This window comes from Mus caroli, unplaced genomic scaffold, assembly GCF_978045245.1.
Source record: "Mus caroli unplaced genomic scaffold, Mus_caroli_1 scaffold_9, whole genome shotgun sequence".
Lineage (NCBI taxonomy): Eukaryota > Metazoa > Chordata > Mammalia > Rodentia > Muridae > Mus > Mus caroli.
In genome coordinates this window covers 127,781,696-127,801,937 of record NW_028227264.1, presented here as the reverse complement: position 1 = coordinate 127,801,937, position 20,242 = coordinate 127,781,696, and the positions used below count along the sequence as shown (strand labels likewise).

At 47.7% G+C, this 20,242-nt stretch overlaps 2 protein-coding genes across 2 annotated transcripts; one reads left to right on the top strand and one right to left on the bottom strand.

Annotated features, from left to right (window-relative positions):
* Positions 1-684: 684 nt before the first annotated feature.
* On the bottom strand, positions 685-5,579 carry Mip (major intrinsic protein of lens fiber). The gene is made up of 4 exons (XM_021174942.2): positions 5,220-5,579; positions 4,251-4,415; positions 3,767-3,847; positions 685-873 (listed from the first exon to the last, which is right to left on the bottom strand). Exons 1-4 carry the CDS (start codon positions 5,577-5,579, stop codon positions 685-687), a joined length of 795 nt encoding a protein of 264 aa, XP_021030601.1.
* Positions 5,580-18,626: 13,047 nt separating this feature from the next.
* Spryd4 (SPRY domain containing 4) lies at positions 18,627-19,671 on the top strand. Its single transcript, XM_021175339.3, has 2 exons — positions 18,627-18,740; positions 19,057-19,671. The coding sequence occupies exons 1-2, from the start codon at positions 18,656-18,658 to the stop codon at positions 19,593-19,595; spliced, it is 624 nt and encodes a 207-aa protein (XP_021030998.1). The 5' UTR covers positions 18,627-18,655; the 3' UTR covers positions 19,596-19,671.
* The last annotated feature ends 571 nt before the right edge of the window (positions 19,672-20,242 follow it).

The window sequence follows — 20,242 nt, the reverse complement described above, 5'->3', positions numbered from 1 at the left end:
CGATATCTGGGTCATGAGGGAGAGTTAGCAGAAAGGATAGCCGAGAGAAAAGTGAAAAGACATACAAAAATAAAAGACTATGGAGCTAGTGATAAAAGTACAGAGATGCCATTTGCAAAGTTCACTTGCGTGGTGATCTGGAAATAAAATCTTGGATTCCTCTCCCACCAGACCTCCCAACCCCTGGAATGCCTTCCCTCCTCCTTTCTTTCTGCTGTCTGCTTCCTGAGAGGAACGACACCCCACCCACCCTCCCCCGTGACCCTTCAAAAATCAAGGTGCATATACTTGAATGGAAGCAGGGTAAAGGCCAGAAACTCGGGTTCCCTGTGCTCACCAAACTGGGGTGGGAAATGACATACATGTTGACACCTCTTTCCCCTCCCCTAGCTTCTGTGCCCGCAAACTCAGACACGGCCACACGCACCCACATTCATATGAACAGTCGTGCACACACGGCGAGGGGAGCTGGAGCTGGAGCGGGGAGGAAGGGAAGTTTGCACCAACCAGTCGTGAATGCAACTTAAAAGATTTCACACAGCAAAAGGGAAAAAAAAATGAAAAACGTAAGTTAAAAAATAAAGAAGTACATGCCCCTCCCCACAGTCTCTTTCTTCATCCAAGGGCCGGTTTGGCCCTCCCTGAAACCCAGCGGCTTTCTGCCTCTCTCTCCAACTGGAGCTTTTACAGGGCCTGAGTCTTCAGTTCGACAGGTTCCCCTGTTGTACCCTCTGGCTGTCCATTGGAGTCATTGGGTCTGGCTCCCTTCAGGATAGACAGTCTCTCAGAAACACTCTTGAGCCGGGGGAAGAGGAGAAAGTCATAGAGTAGGCTGCCCAGGCCCCCTCCGATGATCGGGCCCACCCAGTACACCTGTGGGAAGAGAGGAGGCATGCTCAGGCTTCGGGACTCTTCAGGAAAACACAGCGTATCCTGCTCTCAGGCGCACAGCTAGGCATTAGTGAAAGCTAATGTAGCTTTTTGTTCTTCCTGCTGCATTTGGGGCTCTTCATGTGAAGCCTGTGGGCTAGCACTGAACAGAACACCGGCCCTCTTGGTTCCTTTGTTCGTTGGTTGGTTTTAAAATTATAGACTCAGTGGGGCTGGAGAGGTGGCACAGAGCATTCGCTGTTCTAGCTGGGGACCCAAGATCATTTCCTAGCATCTGCATGGCACCTCACAACCACCTGTGACTCCAGTTCCCAGGGATCTAAATGCTCCATCCGGCCTCCAAGGGCACCAGGCAGGCACAAAGTGCACAGACACACATGCAAAACACCCGTATATGTTAAAAAAAAAAAATACAGCTGTGCTTGGTGGCGCTCGGCTTTCATGTCCGCAATAGTGAAACAAAGCAGGAGGTTCTGTGGGAGTTCAAAGCCAGCCCGGTGTACACAGCAAGTTCAAGGTTACATAGCGAGAACTGTCTCAGAACAACAAAAGACCCAGAATAAAACAAAACAAAACTTAAATTGTCTAGAAAAATCTAGACTCAGCTGCTAATATCCCAAAACCTGTCATTTTCTTCTGGTTTACTAACCGTTTTATTTTCTTATTCCCCCATCCTACCTCTACCCACTTAGCATGCATATATTCTATTTGTTGTTATTTTTTAATTAGTCTATTATTTCTCAGAAAAAAAATAAGTTGTGGCAAAATACCCTTTATAACATAAAATGTGTCTTATTAAACATTGTTTAATATGACTTTGCTTAATACAGGATCTCATTAGCTCAAGATGACCTCAGACTGGCTGTGTAGTGGAAGACGGCCTTGAACTCCTCTGGCCCTCCTAAGTGCTGGGATAATGGGTGTGCACCACTATCAGGGTGTAGTCAGTGACGGGGAACGGACTCAGCTCTGTGCACCTTAGGCAAGCAGGGCACCCGCTGAGCAGCACCCCCAGAACTGGTTGGTTTTGTTTGTTTGTTTGTTTGGAGACAGGGTTTCTCTTGTGGTCCTGGCTATCCTGGAACTTGCTCTGTAGACCGGGATGACTTTGAAACGAGAGCTCCCACGTCTCTGCCTCTGGAGTGCTTCGATCAAAAGTGTGCACCCCACATCCGGCTCTGCAGAACTTGTTTGTGTTTGAGACACTCGCACCCCACACACTTTTGATCGAAGTTCAGCTCTGCAGAACTTGTGTTTGAGACACTCTGTAGCCCAAGCTGGTGTCAGAGTCACTGTGCAACACAGCCTATCCTCAAACTCAAGGCAGCTCTCCTCAGTTGTCCTAAGTTCTGTGTATGATCAGCACAAGCCGACGTGCCTGCTTATTAACATTTCAAAGTGTATGGGTGGCTCGATAGGGTTGAATGTGTTCACATTGTTGTGTAACTCATTCCCAGGGTTTTTTGAGTTTATAAAACTAAAGCCATCAAACTGCCTGTCTGACCCCCCCAACTCCAACCCCTGACAACCTTCTCCTCTCTGTTCCTAGGGATTTGTGGGTTTTTTCCTTTCCTTCTTTCTTCCTTTCTTTCCTCTTTCTCCCCCTTCCCTTCCTCTTCCACCTTCTCCTCTTTTTGGTGTCATGTAGCACAGGCTGGCCCTGACCTGCTATGTAACCTAGGATAACCTTGGACTCCTGCATCCACCTCCCAAGTGCTGGAGATGTAGGTTTACACCATCACGTTGGCTTATTTAAACGCGCTTTAACATTTTTACCTCATGTAAGTAGAATTATGTAAGAGCTATATTTTGGTGACAGAAGATACTAATTTTACTACTTTCACTTAGTATAATGTCCTAGAGGCTTATGCCAGAGCACATCAGAACTTCTATTCTTTTTTTTTTTTTTTTTTTTTTTTTTTTTTTTTTTGGTTTTTCCAGACAGGGTTTCTCTGTGTAGCCCTGGCTGTCCTGGAACTCACTCTGTAGACCAGGCTGGCCTCGAACTCAGAAATCCGCCTGCCTCTGCCTCCCAAGTGCTGGGATTAAAGGCGTGCGCCACCAACACCCAGCCTATTCTTTTTTATAGCAGAATAATACTCCATGTACACACAGGCCGTGTTTGATTTTCCTGTTCATCTAGCGAGGGGAATTAGGGCTGCTTTTACTCTTGGCTGTTGTAACTAATGCTGCTGTGGACATGGCTGTTCATTTTCTCAGATTCTTTTAAATTATTTTCCTGTTTATCTTGAGATGCCCAAAGCAATATAAGCGTTACCATTATTAATTGACAGTTACTCCATGCCAGAGTCTGTGCCAGATGCATAATACAGATAACTTTCACATTTGCTTTTTTATAATACCCTATTTTATAACTGATGGATAGAGGCAAAGAATGAGGTATTAGTCAGAATCATGTAAAAGACGAGTAAGTCTTAAAACTAAGGTGCTGCCCGGGCCCCGTGCATACATTCTGACCCCTGAAACCAGAAGCTTCTGTCTTAAATGTGTTGACCACCCAGTAGCCTCTCGTTCTCACGTCCAGCGAATGCGCAGTAAAAATCGCCAGCTAACAAGAGAAGCTCCCTAGAAGTAAGAGCTCCCTGTCCATTTGTTTTAGAAATGAGGTCTTGCTATGTCATCCGTGCTGACCCCAACTTCCCGGGTTCGAGTAGTCCTCCTGCATCAGCCGCCCAAGTGTCGGCACTACAGGCATGTATCACCAGACCCAGCTAAGAGCTTCTCCTTTCGGCAGAATAGTGCAATGTGCACGTGTAAGCATGCCAAGGTCTGTAATAGCCTCCTCAGCTGCGTGCTGGCAGCAGTCCAGCCCCATCCAAAAGTGCTCTGTGACTTACCCTGTACTCTAACTTACCCAGTGGTTGCTGAAGTTCCGGGTGAGGATGGCAGGAGCGAAGGAGCGGGCTGGGTTCATCCCCGCACCAGTGTAATACATCTGCAAAAGACACAGTTGCCACTGAGACACCCCACCCAACTCTTCCAGCTTCTCTTCTTTACAGCCCCTATGGCTGGTGAGAGCTGCTGTCTTGTCTCTAGCCATCAGCTAATTCGGTAATACCAGCTTCATACATCTCCAAGGTAGAGAGTAGCACTGATATTCCATCTAGGGACAGACTTATGGCCCCAGAAGAACAGTTCTATTCATGATGTATAACTTTCCATCCTAAAGTCAAGAAGGATTATATATAACAGTTATAAGAAAGTTTATCCCTTTGTACCAACTGGTACTGGATAGGGTATATAATACTTAGGATTAAAGGTGGAGTAGGAAGGAAAGAACCCTTATAAGTTGGTCCCTAGATTCCTTGAGTAAGAAATTTCCCACCTCTCTTGCTTACCCCAAAGAGGTGCCCCAGGGTGAGGGAGAAGCCAACAGCCAGGGCTACAGAGCCCATGCGGCCATTCCGCCTCTCGTCGTATGTAGCAAAGATGCAGAGCACGAACTGGAGCGTCAGGAAGATCTCCACAGTGGTGGCCTGGCCCACGCTCACCCCAGCATGCAGCTGGCCAAAGGGAACAGAAACAGAGGCAACCGTTAGCACTGCCATGCTGTTCCCACTTGAAGCAGACACCCCTTACAGTTCAGTTCCCGGGAGAGGATGCGTAGCCCTCCCAAGCCAGTGTTTCTATCCTAACAGAGCTTCTTTGTTGTAGAAATGATTGCACTCACTCACATGAGAGGGGAAACTGAGACTTTATAAAGTAAAATAAATCTAAGAGCCTGGCCTGGCAGTGGTGACACATGCCTTTAATCCCAGCATTCAGGAGGCAGAGGCAGGCCTCCTCTGTAAATCTGAGGTCACCCTAGTCTACAGAGCTACCAGGATAGCCAGGGCTACACAGAGAAACCCTGTCTTAAGGGGTAGAGGAGGGAAGAAGAGCTGGGTGTGCAGCTCATTTGATGTGACTTGCCTGTTAGCATGCATGAGGCCCTGGTTCCATTCCCAGCACTACATAAACTGGATGTGTTTGGGTGTACCTGTCTGTAATCTTAGCACTTGGGGGAGGGGGTGGTGAGTAGAGGCAGAAGGACTCTTTGGTTATGTAGGAAGGCTGGGACTAGAGTCCTGCGCCCGCCCCACCTCCACCCCTGGCCCTCCAGCTCAAAAGAGTTAGAAGGAAAGGGGACTTGAACTCAACTTTCTGGATTCACCACGGAGGGCTCTATGCTTTCCTTTCCCCTCCAGAGCACTTATGGCTCACACACATGCACACACACACACACACACACACACACACACCCATGAGCAAGCATGCCAGGCCAACAGTCAGGACACTGTATTCCCCAACCCTTAGCCAGCCCTTACCGTGTTGAGCGATAGGTTTCCTCGGACAGCTGGTGGAGTGACGCTGTACAGCACAGCCGCCCCAGCCACGGCTCCCAGAAGCTGGGCTGCTATATAGCAGAAAGCCCGGAGCAAGGACATCTGGGAGCCCACAAGGAAAGCAAAAGTGACCGCAGGGTTGACATGGGCTCCACTGATGTGACCCACAGTCTGCACCAATGTAGCCAAGGCCAGGCCAAAGGCCAAAGCCACTTGCAAGACGTGTAGGGGCCCGGGGGCCCAACGTAGCGAGGCTCCCAGCCCAAAGAAGACATAGAAGAGGGTGGCAAAGAACTCAGCAAATATGGCCCTCCAAAAGGAGGCAGAACGAAGTTCCCACATGGCAGTGGGGGTGAACACAGTGCCTGGGTCCCTAATAACCCCCTGGACCTGCCTGGGTTGACAGTCCCCTTTATAGAGGACTCTTAATCCCTGGGAGGGGCAGGTTGAGGTAATTGGCTCTGCCTCTTAACCCCTTCACAGCTGTGGAGGTCTGAATCGAACTTCTGATAAAGAGGTTGGATTCCCTTTTCTCTCTCCACAGCAGCGGGAGGGGCGGGGATGAGCGCAGGAGCCAAGGAGCCAGAAGTATGGGGTCCATGGATGGAGAACTGGAACAGTGTGTCTGTCTGTGTCAAAGCTGAGGTTCATAGTATAGTCCTGACTGACACCTGGTTTAAAACATTCCTCAAATTTCTTGGAAGGTAGTTAGGTTGAGTTCACTTCCTCTAAGATAGGGTGGGCTCGCTCATGGGGGTCTCTGGCTCCCTTGAGTCTATCGGGGTTAAGGGTGGGGGAGGGGGTAAGGAGTGGGGTGCAGCAGGGGAATTGAATAACTGAAGAGAATTCTTTAGTTCCCTGGGATTAGGGGGCCTTCTCCCATTGGCTGGTTTGGACTGGAATCTGTGGACCCTGCAGCTCTGGAACTGAATAGTTCTGCTGTGTCTGGCTTTCTCAGAGCCCCGGAGTTCCCTACCCCCTGGCCATGCCAGCGCCTCCCTTTCCAAACCATCAGCCTGCCCTTTTAAACCAGAGGAGGGGGGAGCATGATCTGAAAGTGGGGTTGGGGTCCCAGAAGGAGGAAACGTGGTCCATTTTCCCACTTTCTTGCCACGTTGTGCCTTTTCCTAAGCCATGTGAGGTAGCAGGAGGTGGTGGATGAGAAGAAACAGTCACTTGGCAAAGCAGCTCAGTCTGTTCTCCAGGACAGCTGAGAGCAAGACTGGAGTGCTCACCCTCAACCCAGACACAGAAAAATCTGGGTCAAGGGGAAAGAGGTTCAGCTCTGTGCAGCTTCAGAGAGGGACATGGGGCCTAGGAGAGTGGGGCTGTGTGAGTAGAGAAGGAAAAATGGGGTTCCGAGACAGACTTCTCCACCTGGGAAGTCATACAGGTCAGCAGAGCTTTTCATGTGAAGCCCTGGAGCAGACCCTGTAGGGATGGCTCAGCCAGTGCCTCTTCTCCAGTGGGGAGTGAGAAGGAACACATTAGGGAGTTTCTGTCCTGCAATGTGCAACTTGGAGTTGGATGGTGCAGACAGTACAGTGACTGTGGAGGGCCCCTGTAACCCACAGAACAGCAGGGGAAGTTGTCAAGACCAGGGGCACTCACAGGGACTGATGAAGAGAAACAGTAACATCCATGGACCCTTTAACATCCCAGGAGCATCTCAAAAGACTCCTGACTTCAGGTCCTGTAACCTTCATAGCATCTCACTCACCCAGTGATGCACCCAGATCCCAGTCACCTCCATCAACCCCAGAAAATGCAGGGTTTGTGCTGCCTGCAGGAAATGGCCTCAGAGAGGAGCAAGGTTAGCATATCATAGATAGGAGTAGAGACCCTCTGAGCTTATGCTGAGGCAGGTGGATGTGAGGATACAAAGTGACAGAAGTGTTTCAGCTACAACATAAGACAGAACTATAAAGGTTAAGAGGGGACAGAGGACCTCACTCCCAAGTATCCGTGCCAGGCTCACCACACCCACACTCAGAGCCAGGACTAGTCACATAGGGTGAGAGTCTCCTGCCTGGCACAAAGCTTCCACAGGGACATGGGGCATGGAGGACCACCTCTACCAAGATTAGAATGATAGTGCCCAAGACTTAAGCAGCAAGCTCATGACCAACCTAGACTACATAAAAAGTACCAGGCTGCCCAGGACTATATAGGAAGACTGTCTCAAAACCCCGGCAAAACAAAAGCAAAATCAAACAAAACTTTATAGGCTGGGGAGAGGGCTCAGAAGGCAAGAGCATGCATTGTCTCGCAGAGGCACCCGGATGGTGGCTCACAAGCACCCATAACTCCAGTTCCAAGGGATCTAATGTCCTCGGTGACGTCCTCCACAGGCACCAGGCACATATGCGGTGCACATACACACCCACAGGCAAAATGTTCATACACGTTTACACATTAAAACTAAAAGAGAAAATACGTATGCTGTGATAATCTTTTTATAAACGTAAAAAAAGGGGGTGGGGAGTTAACTGGATGAGATGTAGTCTGGGTGGTACAGGGTTTACCTACCCTGTAGGAGACCTGGGTTCAACCAAAGTAAAATTAAAAATACGGCTTCCGGTATACATCCAGATGAAATAAAGCCACTCAAAGAGGAGAGCACACATTGTCTTGTGTCTGTAATGAGGCAGGAGGGTTTTGAGTTCAAACAGAGTCCTGAAGATACATAGTGAATCCTGAAGATACATAGTGAGACCTCACTTAAAAATACATAAGTAGTTGCTGGAGAGATGTCCCAGCAGTTAAAATGAACATCTGGTCCTCTTGCAGAGGACCTGGGTTTGCTTCCCATCACCCACATGTTCCCGCTTACAACCATTTATAACTCCAGAATGGGGAACCTTTTTTATTATTATTATTATTTAACTTAAGTAAATGAGTACATTGTAGCTGTCTTCAGACACACCAGAAGAGGGCATCTGATCTCATTACAGACGGTTGTGAACCACCATGTGGTTGCTGGGAATTGAACTCAGGACCTCTCGAAGAGCAGACGTTACTCTTAACCACTGAGCCATCTCTCCAGCCCAGAATGGAAAAATCTTAACATGCTCTTGTGACCTCTGTGGGCACCAAGTGTATGTATGATGTACATACATACATACATACATATGCACATATACATGTACACAACTGAACATTCACATGCATAAATTAAAAATAAAATTTTTGAGAAGTTTAAAAATAAACGAGGAGGACTGTATATAGGACAATGAGAGAGGATATAAACAAAGGGTGTTCTGTGTTCCCAGATTGACAAAGAACAGCATGGTGACAGGAACACTTGCATTCAGTTTGAGGCCAGCCTGGGCTACATATGAGTTTGAAACCTGCCTAAACTATAAAGGAAACCTTGTCTCAAAAAACAGACAGGGGGGCTGAAGAGATGGCTCAGAGGTTAAGAGCGCTGACTGCTTTTCCAGGGGTCATTAGTTCAAATCCCAGCAACCATATGGTGGCTCACAACCTTCTATAATGAGATCTGATGCCCTCTTCTGGTGTGTCTGAAGACAGCTACAGTGTACTTATATAATAAATAAATCTTTAAAAAAGGCAAACAAAACTTATTAATAGCTCTGTGGATAACTGAACCCCAGGCCCTTTCTCTTCACATCAGGCCCCTCAATTTAAACACAAGGAGGGGCCAGTAATATGGCTCAGTGAGTTAAGGTGCTTGCTACCAAGCCTGAAGATCTGAGTTTGAGTCCTCAGACCCACTCAGTGGAAGGAGAGAACAATTGTCTCAGGTTGCCCACTGACCCCTACACGCATGCCCTGGCATTCACAAAGTAAGTAATAAACACATTCAATTAAAACCCCAACTGGAGATTTAAGTTCATAAAAGTGGCTTAAGTCTTACATATATTGACACAATTAGCATATCAATTTGTTTCTATTAGCTTAGTTTATTTTTTTTTTTTTAATTTATTTATTATATATAAGTACACTGTAGCTGTCTTCAGACACTCCAGAAGAGGGCGCCAGATCTCGTTGTGGATGGTTGTGAGCCACCATGTGGTTGCTGGGACCTGAACTCTGGACCTTCGGAAGAGCAGTCGGGTGCTCTTACCCACTGAGCCATCTCACCAGCCCCCAGCTTAGTTTATTTTTGAGACAGGGCCCCCACTATAGACCAGGCTGGCCTTGAATTCACAATCTCACCAAAGGTTCTGAGTAACTAGGATTTTAGGTGCATGCCACTACACTCAGTCTTAACCTAGATTTAAAAAAAAAAAAAAAATGAAAGCAGGTTGTGTTTTCCTTGAGATGTGAGTCTGACCTCGCCCAAGCCCTTGCTTGACAGTGACAGGAAGTCACACTGCTGCTACTGATGCAGCCATCAGGGAAACTCGGCCAGTTCCTCTGCTCCCAGGTCACGGCTTCCCTACCGGTCCCTCCAGGTCATGGCTGGGAGCCACGTGGAGATGGTGAACAAGCTCTGATCCCGGTCTCCATGGCAATTCCTGCTCATCTGTGAGTCCAGGGGTGGGAGGATGTTCCTCTCACGGCCTGAGTTCCACACTCTGCCCAGGCAATGGCTTGAATAAAAACTGTGTTCTCGTAGATAAAAAAAAAAAAAAAAAAAAAAAACTGTGTTCTCGGACTGAAGAGATGGCTCAGTGGTTAAGAGCACCGACTGCTCTTCCGAAGGTCCTGAGTTCTGGTGGCTCACAACCATCCGTTATGAGATCTGACGCCCTCTTCTGGTGCATCTGAAGACAGCTACAGTATACTTAGGTATAATAATAAAATAAATCTTAAAAAAAACAAAACATCAACAACAACAAAACAACAACAACAACAAAAACCAACAGTGTTCTCCAGTGGTCAGTGTGCTAAATGGCCTGGTTCCCAGGGTGGTACCATGGGGAGGTGGCAGGACCACGAGGAAACTGTTCCTGTATGAGGTCTTCAGGTCAAGGAGGAGCGCCCTCAGAGGGGATTCTCAGCACTGGTTTCTTCTCCCTCTTCCCCTTTGCTGTGCTTCCCGGCTCACAGTGAAAACCGCCTCTGCCATACTTTTTCACCTGTACATGTGCCGCACTTGCCAGAGGCCCAAGACCATGGAGTCACTCAGGTTTGGACTGGAACCTTCAGAACCGTGCACTGAAGTAAAAACTTTCCTCTTCATAAGTTAAAGTTAACTGTCTGGAGGTTTTCTCTTATAATGACAGGCAGTTGACTAATACAACTCACCTAAGGTTGAAGAGAGAGATCTGAAGCAAGTCACTCCAAATCCTGAACTGTTGAGTCTTACGCAGTGGACACACTTGTCTCACAGTGAGCGTGGCTTATGGAGAGATTGGCAGAGTTGTATTCTTCTCTCAAACTTATCCTTAAAGCCCTATCAGACAACTAGCTCAGTACCTGCTCCGTGTCATCGTCCTGTTCGGGGCAGGGACAGCTGTGTCCCTGGGTGAGCAGCTCACCACAGGCACCTGGAGCAGTGGCAGGTCTAAAGCAACTAGGCCAGGATGGCTGCTGTGCTTTGGCTCAGAACATAAGCATCCCCTGGACAGGGCCAAGTGATGTGGGCGCAGAGCTACAGCAGAGCCAGAGCTAGACTTGTCTGCGCCTGGCTGACCCCACCAAACATCTGTGCCAGGCAGACCACAGCAGCCCTCAAAGCCAGGGCTGGCTGCACCACAGGGTGAGAGACCATGTTCACCATGGAGCTGCCACTGGGGCACGGGGCCTCACGGACTGCTTCCACCAAGGTCCTCTGGGCCTTCAAGATGCCTGTGTAGAGACATTTGCTTCCAAGCCTGCTGACCTGGGAAGAGAGAGGAAGAGAACTGACTCCAGCAAATTGTTCTCTGATCTCCACACGAGTGCCTCCCTCATTGTTTATTTTAAATAATATATGAAAAAAACTAAAACTAAACCAAACGAATAAAAATGCACACCATCGCCAGGCAGTGGTGGTGCACGCCTTTAATCCCAGCACTCGGGAGGCAGAGGCAGGTGGATTTCTGAGTTCGAGGCCAGCCTGGTCTACAGAGTGAGTTCCAGGACAGCCAGGGCTATACAGAGAAACCCTGTCCCGAAAAAAACAAAAACAAAAACACACCATCCCAGCAAGTCATGAGACAAGGAGTAGTGCCAGACCAGGCTTGCTGCCCTGGCTTCTGGTATCGGTTTTTCTCGCCCCACCCCCCTCCTCTCTTACTCTCTTTTCCCTTATGAACCTCAACAGGTGGAAGGTGCTGGGGGTGCAGCTATTTCGAGAGCACTTTCACAGCATGCAGAGGCTCCAGGTCTGGTCCTTAACACCGTAAAACAGAACAGAGCTAATAACCAGATCTCTCTCTCTCTCTCTCTCTCTCTCTCTCTCTCTCTCTCTCTCTGAGACAGGGTTTCCTTTTGTAGCCCTGGCTGTCTTGGAACTCACTGTGTAGAGGAGACAAGCCTTGAACTCACAGAGGCCCTCCTGTCTCTGCCTTCACCTCGAATGCTGGGGTGAAAGGCATGAGACACCATTTCTGGAAAATTGAACAGACCAGTTTGTTTGTCTATTGATTTTGGAAATGCTGGGGACTGAACTTAGACCCTGTGTAAACCAAATAAGTGTTCTACCATTGAACACTTCCTGTTCTGTAGGCTTTTAAAAAAAATTTATTTTATTTTATTATTATTATTTTTTTTTTTTTTTGGTTTTTCGAGACAGGGTTTCTCTGTGTAGCCCTGGCTGTCCTGGCACTCACTTTGTAGACCAGGCTGTCCTGGAACTCAGAAATCCGCCTGCCTCTGCCTCCCGAGTGCTGGGATTAAAGGCGTGCACCACCACGCCCGGCTAAAAAAATTTTTTTAATTGGATATTTTCTTTATTTATATTTCAAATGTTTTCCCTCTCCAGGTCTCCCCTTCGGAACCCCCTATCCCATCCCTTCTCCCCCTGTCTCTATGAGGGTGCTCCCTCACCCACCCACCCACTCCCAACTTCCTGCCCTGGCATTTCCCTACACCCTAAAAAAAATATTTTTTTAAATCGTGTGTGTATGTACATGTTCGCATGAGTGCATGTGTATGTTTATATATGAGTGCATGTATATGTCTACATATGAGTACATGTGTATGTCTACATATGAGTACATGTGTATCTTTACATATGACTGCATGTGTATCTTTCAATGAGTTCATGTGTATGTTTACCCATGGCACCCTCCCTCCCTCTCAATGGGGTTTCTCTGTGTAGCCCTGGCTATCCTGGAACTATCACTGTACACCAGGCTGGTCTCAAACTCACAGGCACTGCCTCTGCCTCCTGAGTGCTGGGATCATGTGCAATACCACCATCTAGTGAGTCTTGTTGCTCATAGCCCACCTTGTTTGAGGCAAACTCTTCCTGGTTCACCAGTAGGAAAGCCTGACTTCATGGCTCACAAGTTTCTGGGGATATGCTGTCTGTGCCTGCCCTCCCCTTATAAGAGTGCTGGGGTTACAGAGCCACCAGGCCCAGTTGTCACATGGGTTCTGGGACTCAAAATCAGGCTCTCCAACTGCACAGCAAATGTTTACCACCACTGTCTCACCAGCCCTGGGGCTCTTGCGAAAGTTTGGAAAATAGATTGTACCCTCTTTTCTCCAGGGCTTCACCAATTAGCTCTCTTTCCTTTTCTCTTCCCTTAAAAAAAAAAAAGATTTTATTTATTTTATGTATATTAATACACTGTAGCTGTCTTGAGACACACCAGAAGAGATCATTACATTACATGCAACAGATCTCATGATAGATGGTTGTGAGCCACCATGTGGTTGCTGGGGTTTGAACTCAGGACCTCTGAAAGAACAATCGGTGCTCTTTACTGCTGAGCCATCTCTCCAGCCCAAATGTGTAGCCCAGGCTGACCTTGAACTCCTGGTCCTCCTGCCTCTGCTCCCTTCAGCAAATCTTACCAGATGTGTACCACCACAACTGGCCCATTTTTCTCCCTATAGCTCATGCCGCTTTCAACTTGATATGCAACTACTACACCCAGTTTATGTGGTACTGGGCTTGGCCCAAGGGCTTCGTGCGTGTTGATAAGCATTCTACCAAGCAAGCGACCTATCAAGCCCCTCAAGTGTTCCTTTCAATAGAAACCATAGAAGAAAAGGGATTTGTAAGTTTAAAAAAAGGGGAGTTTCAAAAACAACTATGCCTTTATATATATTTGACTTATTACTATTATGTGTGTATGTGTGTGTGTGTATGTGTGTGTGTGTGTGTGTTTTCGTGCACGCAAGTGCACGTGCAGTGTTGTGTTTGTGGAGGTTGGAGGACAACTTTGTGGAGTTGTTTTCCTCCTTCCGTCTTTATATGGATTCCATGAATTAAGCTTGCATGGCCAGGTGGCAAGTGTCTTCACCACTGAGCCATGTCCTCAGCCCTGTTTCTTTTTTATTTATTTTTTGAGACAGGGTGCCTATGTAGCCAAAACTAGCCTAGAATCCTTAGGCCACTTCCCTCTACCTCCTAGGCATAGGCATCACTCCACTTAGTCTTATATGTTTTTGTTTGTCTTAAAGATCTGTTTTTATTTTTTTTGGTTTTTCGAGACAGGGTTTCTCTGTGTAGCCCTGGCTGTCTTGGAACTCACTTTGTAGACCAGGCTGGCCTCGAACTCAGAAATCCGCCTGCCTCTGCCTCCCGAGTGCTGGGATTAAAGGCGTGCGCCACCACTCCCGGCTTCTGTTTTTATTATTTTTAATTGTGGTGTAGATGTGTGTGTGTGTGTGCGCGCGCACGCACACGCATGTGCGCGTATCCAAATGAGTGTAGTTATCCTGGGAAGTCAGAGGCCTCATATCTCTGGGAACTAGAGTCCCTGGTAGTTGTGAGCTGCCTGATATGATTGCTGGGAACTGAACTCAGGTCCTCTGGAAGAGCAGCAAATGCTCTTAACCACTGAGCTGTATCTCCAGTCACTGTTTGAAGCAAGGTCTTATTATGTAGATCAGACTTACCTCAAACTTGATATGTACCTGAAGCTGGCCTCAAACTCATGATCCTTCTGCCTCTGCTTCCCAAGTATTTGCACTAACATGCCTGGCTTTTATCATGACTGTTTTTAAAGTTAGGTTCTCTCTATCTATGTAAGCCCTAGGTATCTTGAAACTTTGTCTATACACCTTGAACTCATTGAGATCCACCTGCCTCTGTCTCTAGACATACCTTTAACCTAAGTGTGTCATCACTCGTTAAACATCCTCTCCAGCGATTTCAATATTCACAAATAGAGATCCGGTCCTTGGGGACAGGTGACCATCCATTTCTGTCCCCATCATGTAGACTCTCTATCCTAGCTCCACATTCAGAACGCCATGTCAGCATGTAACCCAGCCCCATTGTGTGGGCAGTTCCAGTAGGACAAAGGCCACAACACAACACGAGCCAGCCCAGCAGCCCCTTTGGCTGGCTCCTGAGGCCAACCCCCTTCTCTCGCTTTCTCTGGTTACACTTTGCTGACTCCTGGCATAGTCTAGAACAATCACCAAGCTCCCAGTTCATCATCCCTCTCCCATCCACAGTAAAAGGCTCCAGTTAGCACTTGGGTCAGACCAGGACCCTATGTATTTTGAAGTCCAACATGTAACTCAAGATACAGAGAAATAAAGACATCGATCCGTCTTGTTCCTGCCCAGCCTGTCACCTTTCTATGGCCAGGCACACCTATGCTCCCTGTAGGTCAGAGCTGTATTCCATGCATGTTGCTTCACATACCTGTTGTCACCCTCTAGGGTTGCACCTTTGTAGGTTTTCCTACCTTATCTCCTTAGATGCCTTCATCTATAAATATCTCTCTCTTTGAATTTTATATGTATGTAGATGCTGGTCTACAGAGCAAGTTCCAGGACAGCCCGGGCAATACAGAGAAACCCTGTCTTGGAAAATAAAAAGTAATGCCGGGCGGTGGTGGCACATGCCTTTAATCCCAGCACTTGGGAGGCAGAGGCAGGAGGATCTCTGAGTTCGAGGCCAGCCTGGTCTACAGAGTGAGTTCCAGGACAGCCAGGGCTACATAGAGAAACCCTGTCTCGAAAAACAAACAAACGAAAGAAAGAACGAAAGAACAAAAGAACGAACGAAAGAAAGAAAGAAGTAAAAAATACAATACAATAAAATAAAATGAGCCAGATGGTAGTGGGTCATATTGTTAATTTCAGCACTTGGGAGGCAGAGGCAGGAGGATCTCTGTGAATTTGAGGACAGCCTGAGAATGAGTTCCAGGACAGCCAGGCCTACAAAAGAGAAACTCTGTCTGAAACAAACATCATAATAATAATAATGATGATGATGATGAAAAAAAGGAGGGGTATGTTGTTTGATAGACAATACTTTTCCAGAAGACATGAGTTATTAAATGGAAGTCCCATAAGTTATTGCTTAGCGAGTGCCCTGAGGTCCCCAAAACAACCCAGGCTATTGACATTGCTTTCAGTTACCAACCAGAGCTAGCTGGTAAGACTCTATTGCTTAATATTTCCACTGAAGGACATAAAGAAATCCAGCTAGAGCTGAACTTAAAACTTCCTCCTCACTGGCTCTATAACATAGTGCCAGAGATACTATGCAAGAGACAAGCCTTCAGGGCTGGAGAGATGGCTCAGTGGTTAAGAGCACTGACTGCTCTTCCAGAGGTCCTGAGTTCAATTCCCAGCAACCACATGGTGACTCACAACCATCTGTAATGGGTGTGTCTGAAGAGAGCAATGGTGTATTTATATACATAAAATAAATAAATCTTTAAAAAAAAAAGAGAAGAGACAAGCCTTCAAGGGTTTTGTAACCCCATAGGAAGAACAACAACATCAACTAACCAGACCCCCCAGAGCTCCCAAGGACTAAGCCACCAACCAAGGAGTACACATGGCTTCAGCTGCATATGTAGAGAGGACAGCCCTGCCAGGCATCAATAGGAGGAGAGGTCCTTGGTCCTATGAAGGCTCAATAGATGTCCCAATGAAGGGGAATCGAAGGTGGGGAGGCAGGAGTGGGTGGGTGGATGGAGGAACACCGTCATAGAAGCAGGGGGAGGGGAGATAGGATAGGGGGTTTCCGGGAGGGGGAAACTGGGTAAGGGGATTACACTTGAAATGTAAATAAATTTTTTTAAAAATTAAATTAGCCGGGCATGGTGGCGCACGCCTTTAGTCCCAGCACTTGGGAGGCAGAGGCAGGCGGATTTCTGAGTTCGAGGCCAGCCTGGTCTACAAAGTGAGCTCCAGGACAGCCAGAGCTACACAGAGAAACCCTGTCTCGAAAAACCAAAAAATAAATAAATAAATAAATTAATTAATTAATTAAATTAAAAAATAAAAGAGAGAGACAAGCCATCAATGATATTCTTTATTGGTAAACTCTGCCTGGCATGGTGTATAATAGTGGCATGAATGTCATGAGGCTATGAACTACTTTTGAATTAGATTTGAGGTCTGCTTCACAGGAGAAAAGCCATGGCTGGTATTGTAAACCAGGTCAAAATCCTTATGGCTTGGGACATAAAAGACACCAGGAGGGAAAATGCTACTGTTGTCTTGCAAAAAAGGACATGTAGTCAAACTGCAATTGAAATGTCAACTTGGTGAGACCTTGTCTACAAATTAAAACAATTAAGCAAACAACCATATCTTAAAAAGGGCCAGGATTACAGCTCAGTGGTCATGACAAAATGAGGGCAGGGAATAAGAAGGCGCAAGTCTATCTATAGGTGCTTCAGAGACCCAGTTCTGAAACCATTCCCTCTTCATTATCCAAACCCGAACATTAACAGAACAGGCACAACCTCTCTAGGGGAAATTCCCTCAACATTTTTGCTCCGACGTTTAAAAGTCAATAGAAGAGGAAGATGGGATGCAACCGAGGCAGGTGGGAGCTGCTACAGGACCGCGGTACCCGAGTGCAAGCTCGCACAGAGCAAGGAGAGCGAGCGACTCGGTTAAGGGGAAGCGCCGGGATAACGATTGTTTTCCTCTGCCGCCCGCAGGCGGAGAGACTCGGAGGTCGTGCAGCAGAAACAGTAAAAGGCAAACGAGAAAGGCTTCGTGACCAACCCTCTTGGTCTTCGCCTAGGCGCCAGAACCTTCCCACCGTGCTATACAGTTCCTTCTCTTCGGCATTCCCTTTGCAAGTCTGCTGCAGGTCCCTCTCGTGTTTCCTTCCTCTCTTACCCTGGGCCACACCTGGAAAGTGAGGTTACTCTTCCCAGTTTTGAGGTATGCGACATACCTCAAAGTATTAAAAGTAGCTTTGTAATTAGAAGGGGGGAAAAAAAAGTTAAACTGCATCTCTACAGTTACAGTTACGGGGCTGAAAAGGCTGGGCCTGACTGAACCCTGGTGGAGAGAATGAGTCACTGCACCACCAACACCCACTCCCCCCCCCCACACACACACACACACTTTCAAGTTCATTTATACATTAAAAAATAATGAGGTAGCTGGGGGCGTTAGTGGCACACGCCTTTTATTCCAGCACTGGGAGGCAGAGGCAGGCGGATTTCTGAGTTCGAGGTCAGCCTGGTCTACAGAGTGAGTTCCAAGACAGCCAGGGATACACAGTGAAACCCTGTCTCGAAAAAAAAAAAAAAAATAATGAGCACAAGTCATGTTGTTAATCCCAACACTCCGCGGGCTGAGGCAGGCGGATCCTTGAGACCCTGTCTCAAACTATAATAATAAAAAACGGAGCACAACCTGCCATTTGGGAAATTGAGGCAGGAGGATCTAGAGTTTGAGGCCTGCAAAGGTTACATAGTAATTCTGTCTCAGAAGACAGAACAGTAAGCTTGAATGTAGACACATTCTGTCCAAAGAGAATGCTGAGGCTCTGGGAAACGGATTTAGGCTTTTTTTTTTTTTTTTAATAATGTGTGGTGCTCCGCCTGTCCTGGAACTTGGTATGTAGACCAGGCTGGCCTCGAACTCATAGAAAACTGCCTGCCTCTGCCTCCTGAGGGCTACGATTAAGGGTGTGTGTCACTCCCCCCGACCCTCGGATTAAACTACTTAAAAAAAAAATACTTCTTTTATCTTGCCAGACTTGGTATCGCATGCATTAATTTAGTCTCAGCACTTGGGAGGCAGAGGCAGGTAGATTTTTATGAAATTGAGGCCAGCCCAGACTACATAATGAGTTCCAGGCCAATCCAGGCTACAGGAGACCCTGTTTGAAAACCAAACAAATCAGAGACTCTGTTTACACAGGCTCTGTGTGTGTGTGTGTGTGTGTGTGTGTGTGTGTGTGAGGGGTGTCCTACTTAGTTGAGATATAATCAATACGTCTAGCTCGCCAGACTAGAAATCACCAAGATACCGATTTCTCAGGACACTCGCGTCTCGCACCACGTGCTCCGGGCGCGGACCAGTCATTGGTCGGTGTCCCCTGGGGGGCGTGCCCCGTGCATCTGTGGCACAAGATGGCGCTGCCCTTTGCACGCTGTTGGAAGTTGTACCGCTGGGGCACCAAGCGATGGGGAGTCCCTGCTGTGGAATCCCGGAGAGGTAGGCATATTTCTTTTTTACTCTGTCACTCCAAAGTAGTTAACGTGTCATTCCCAGAGCGCGATCAGAGAACTCCACTCCTCATTTCTCCTCCCCTCTGCCTTGATCTAGCAAGATTCCAAACCTGGGGCACCGGCTTCTGGCTTCCCCAGTCAGTGATTTGCAGCTCCCAGAGCTGTCTTACTAAAGCGGCACCTCTGCTCTTTCCATATTAACATTTGACTTTGACTTTTCTCGATTTCCCGTCATCGCCTGGACAGCTTTCAGATCAAACACAGCCCCAGGGTTACGGGTTCTTTTTTTGCTCTGCCCTCAGGCATCAGTTTCAAACTGGAAGAAAAAACGGCCCACAGCAGCCTGGCACTCTTCAGAGGCGACACGGGTGTCAAATATGGCTTGGTGGGACTGGAACCCACCAAGGTGGCCCTGAATTTGGAGCGCTTCCGGGAGTGGGCAGTGGTGCTCGGAGACACCACAGTCAACAGTGGTAGGCACTACTGGGAGGTAACAGTGAAGCGCTCCCAGCAGTTCCGGATAGGAGTGGCAGAAGTGGACATGTCCCGGGACAGCTGCGTCGGTGCTGATGATCGTTCCTGGGTGTTTTCCTATGCCCAGCGCAAGTGGCACAGCATGTTGGCCAACGAAAAAGCCCCAATTAAGGGTATTGGGCAACCAGAGAAGGTGGGGCTGCTGCTGGACTATGAGGCAAAGAAGCTGAGCCTGGTGGATGTGAGTCGGATCTCTGTGGTCCACACACTACAGACAGATTTCCGGGGCCCAGTGGCACCTGCTTTTGCTCTTTGGGATGGAGAGCTGCTAACCCACTCAGGACTCGAAGTGCCCAAGGGCCTCTAATGTGGCCAAGACCCTGAATCATGCTCATGGCCAGCTTTCTGCCCTTAGTGTCTAAAGCGATTTTACTTTGTTTCAAGCAACTGGTAGTTCTCACAATTCTGTTGGGATCCTTTGTGCAATATTGTAGCCATCTTCCCCTGGGCCCTACTCTGTAAACGCTAGGTATACAGCCAAAGTCGCCAGTTTCCTAGGTCATCAGGGGAATCTCCTCCTCAGGCCAGTTCTTTGGGTCCTTCTACTTGTGCCCAGGCACCTTAGACTGTTCAGTCCTGCGGTCCTGTTTCTCGGCCCCTTCCCTTATCCACATGTAACTTGTTTTGGGGGTTCACCAGATTCTCTAGAGTAAGTGCTCTCTACCTCTGGCTGGGGGAGTGGCAGCCACAGACTTGGCCTTTTCTCTGATGCACCTCAGATTCTTGGGTTCTGGCTTCCTGAGTTGTACCTCAGCACTAGAGATGTCAGTCCAACCCAAATGCAGCTATCTCCACTCTGAGTCCATCTGTCTTCTGGATACCTGATACCTAGGCGGTTTGCCATAACCATTGTGCCAGTTATGTGACAAAGGGAAAGAGACACTAGGGAGACATGTCTGGCTAGGGTGCCAGAAACCTTACCCTTGATAAGTTCCTTCTGTGTATCTGCCACAG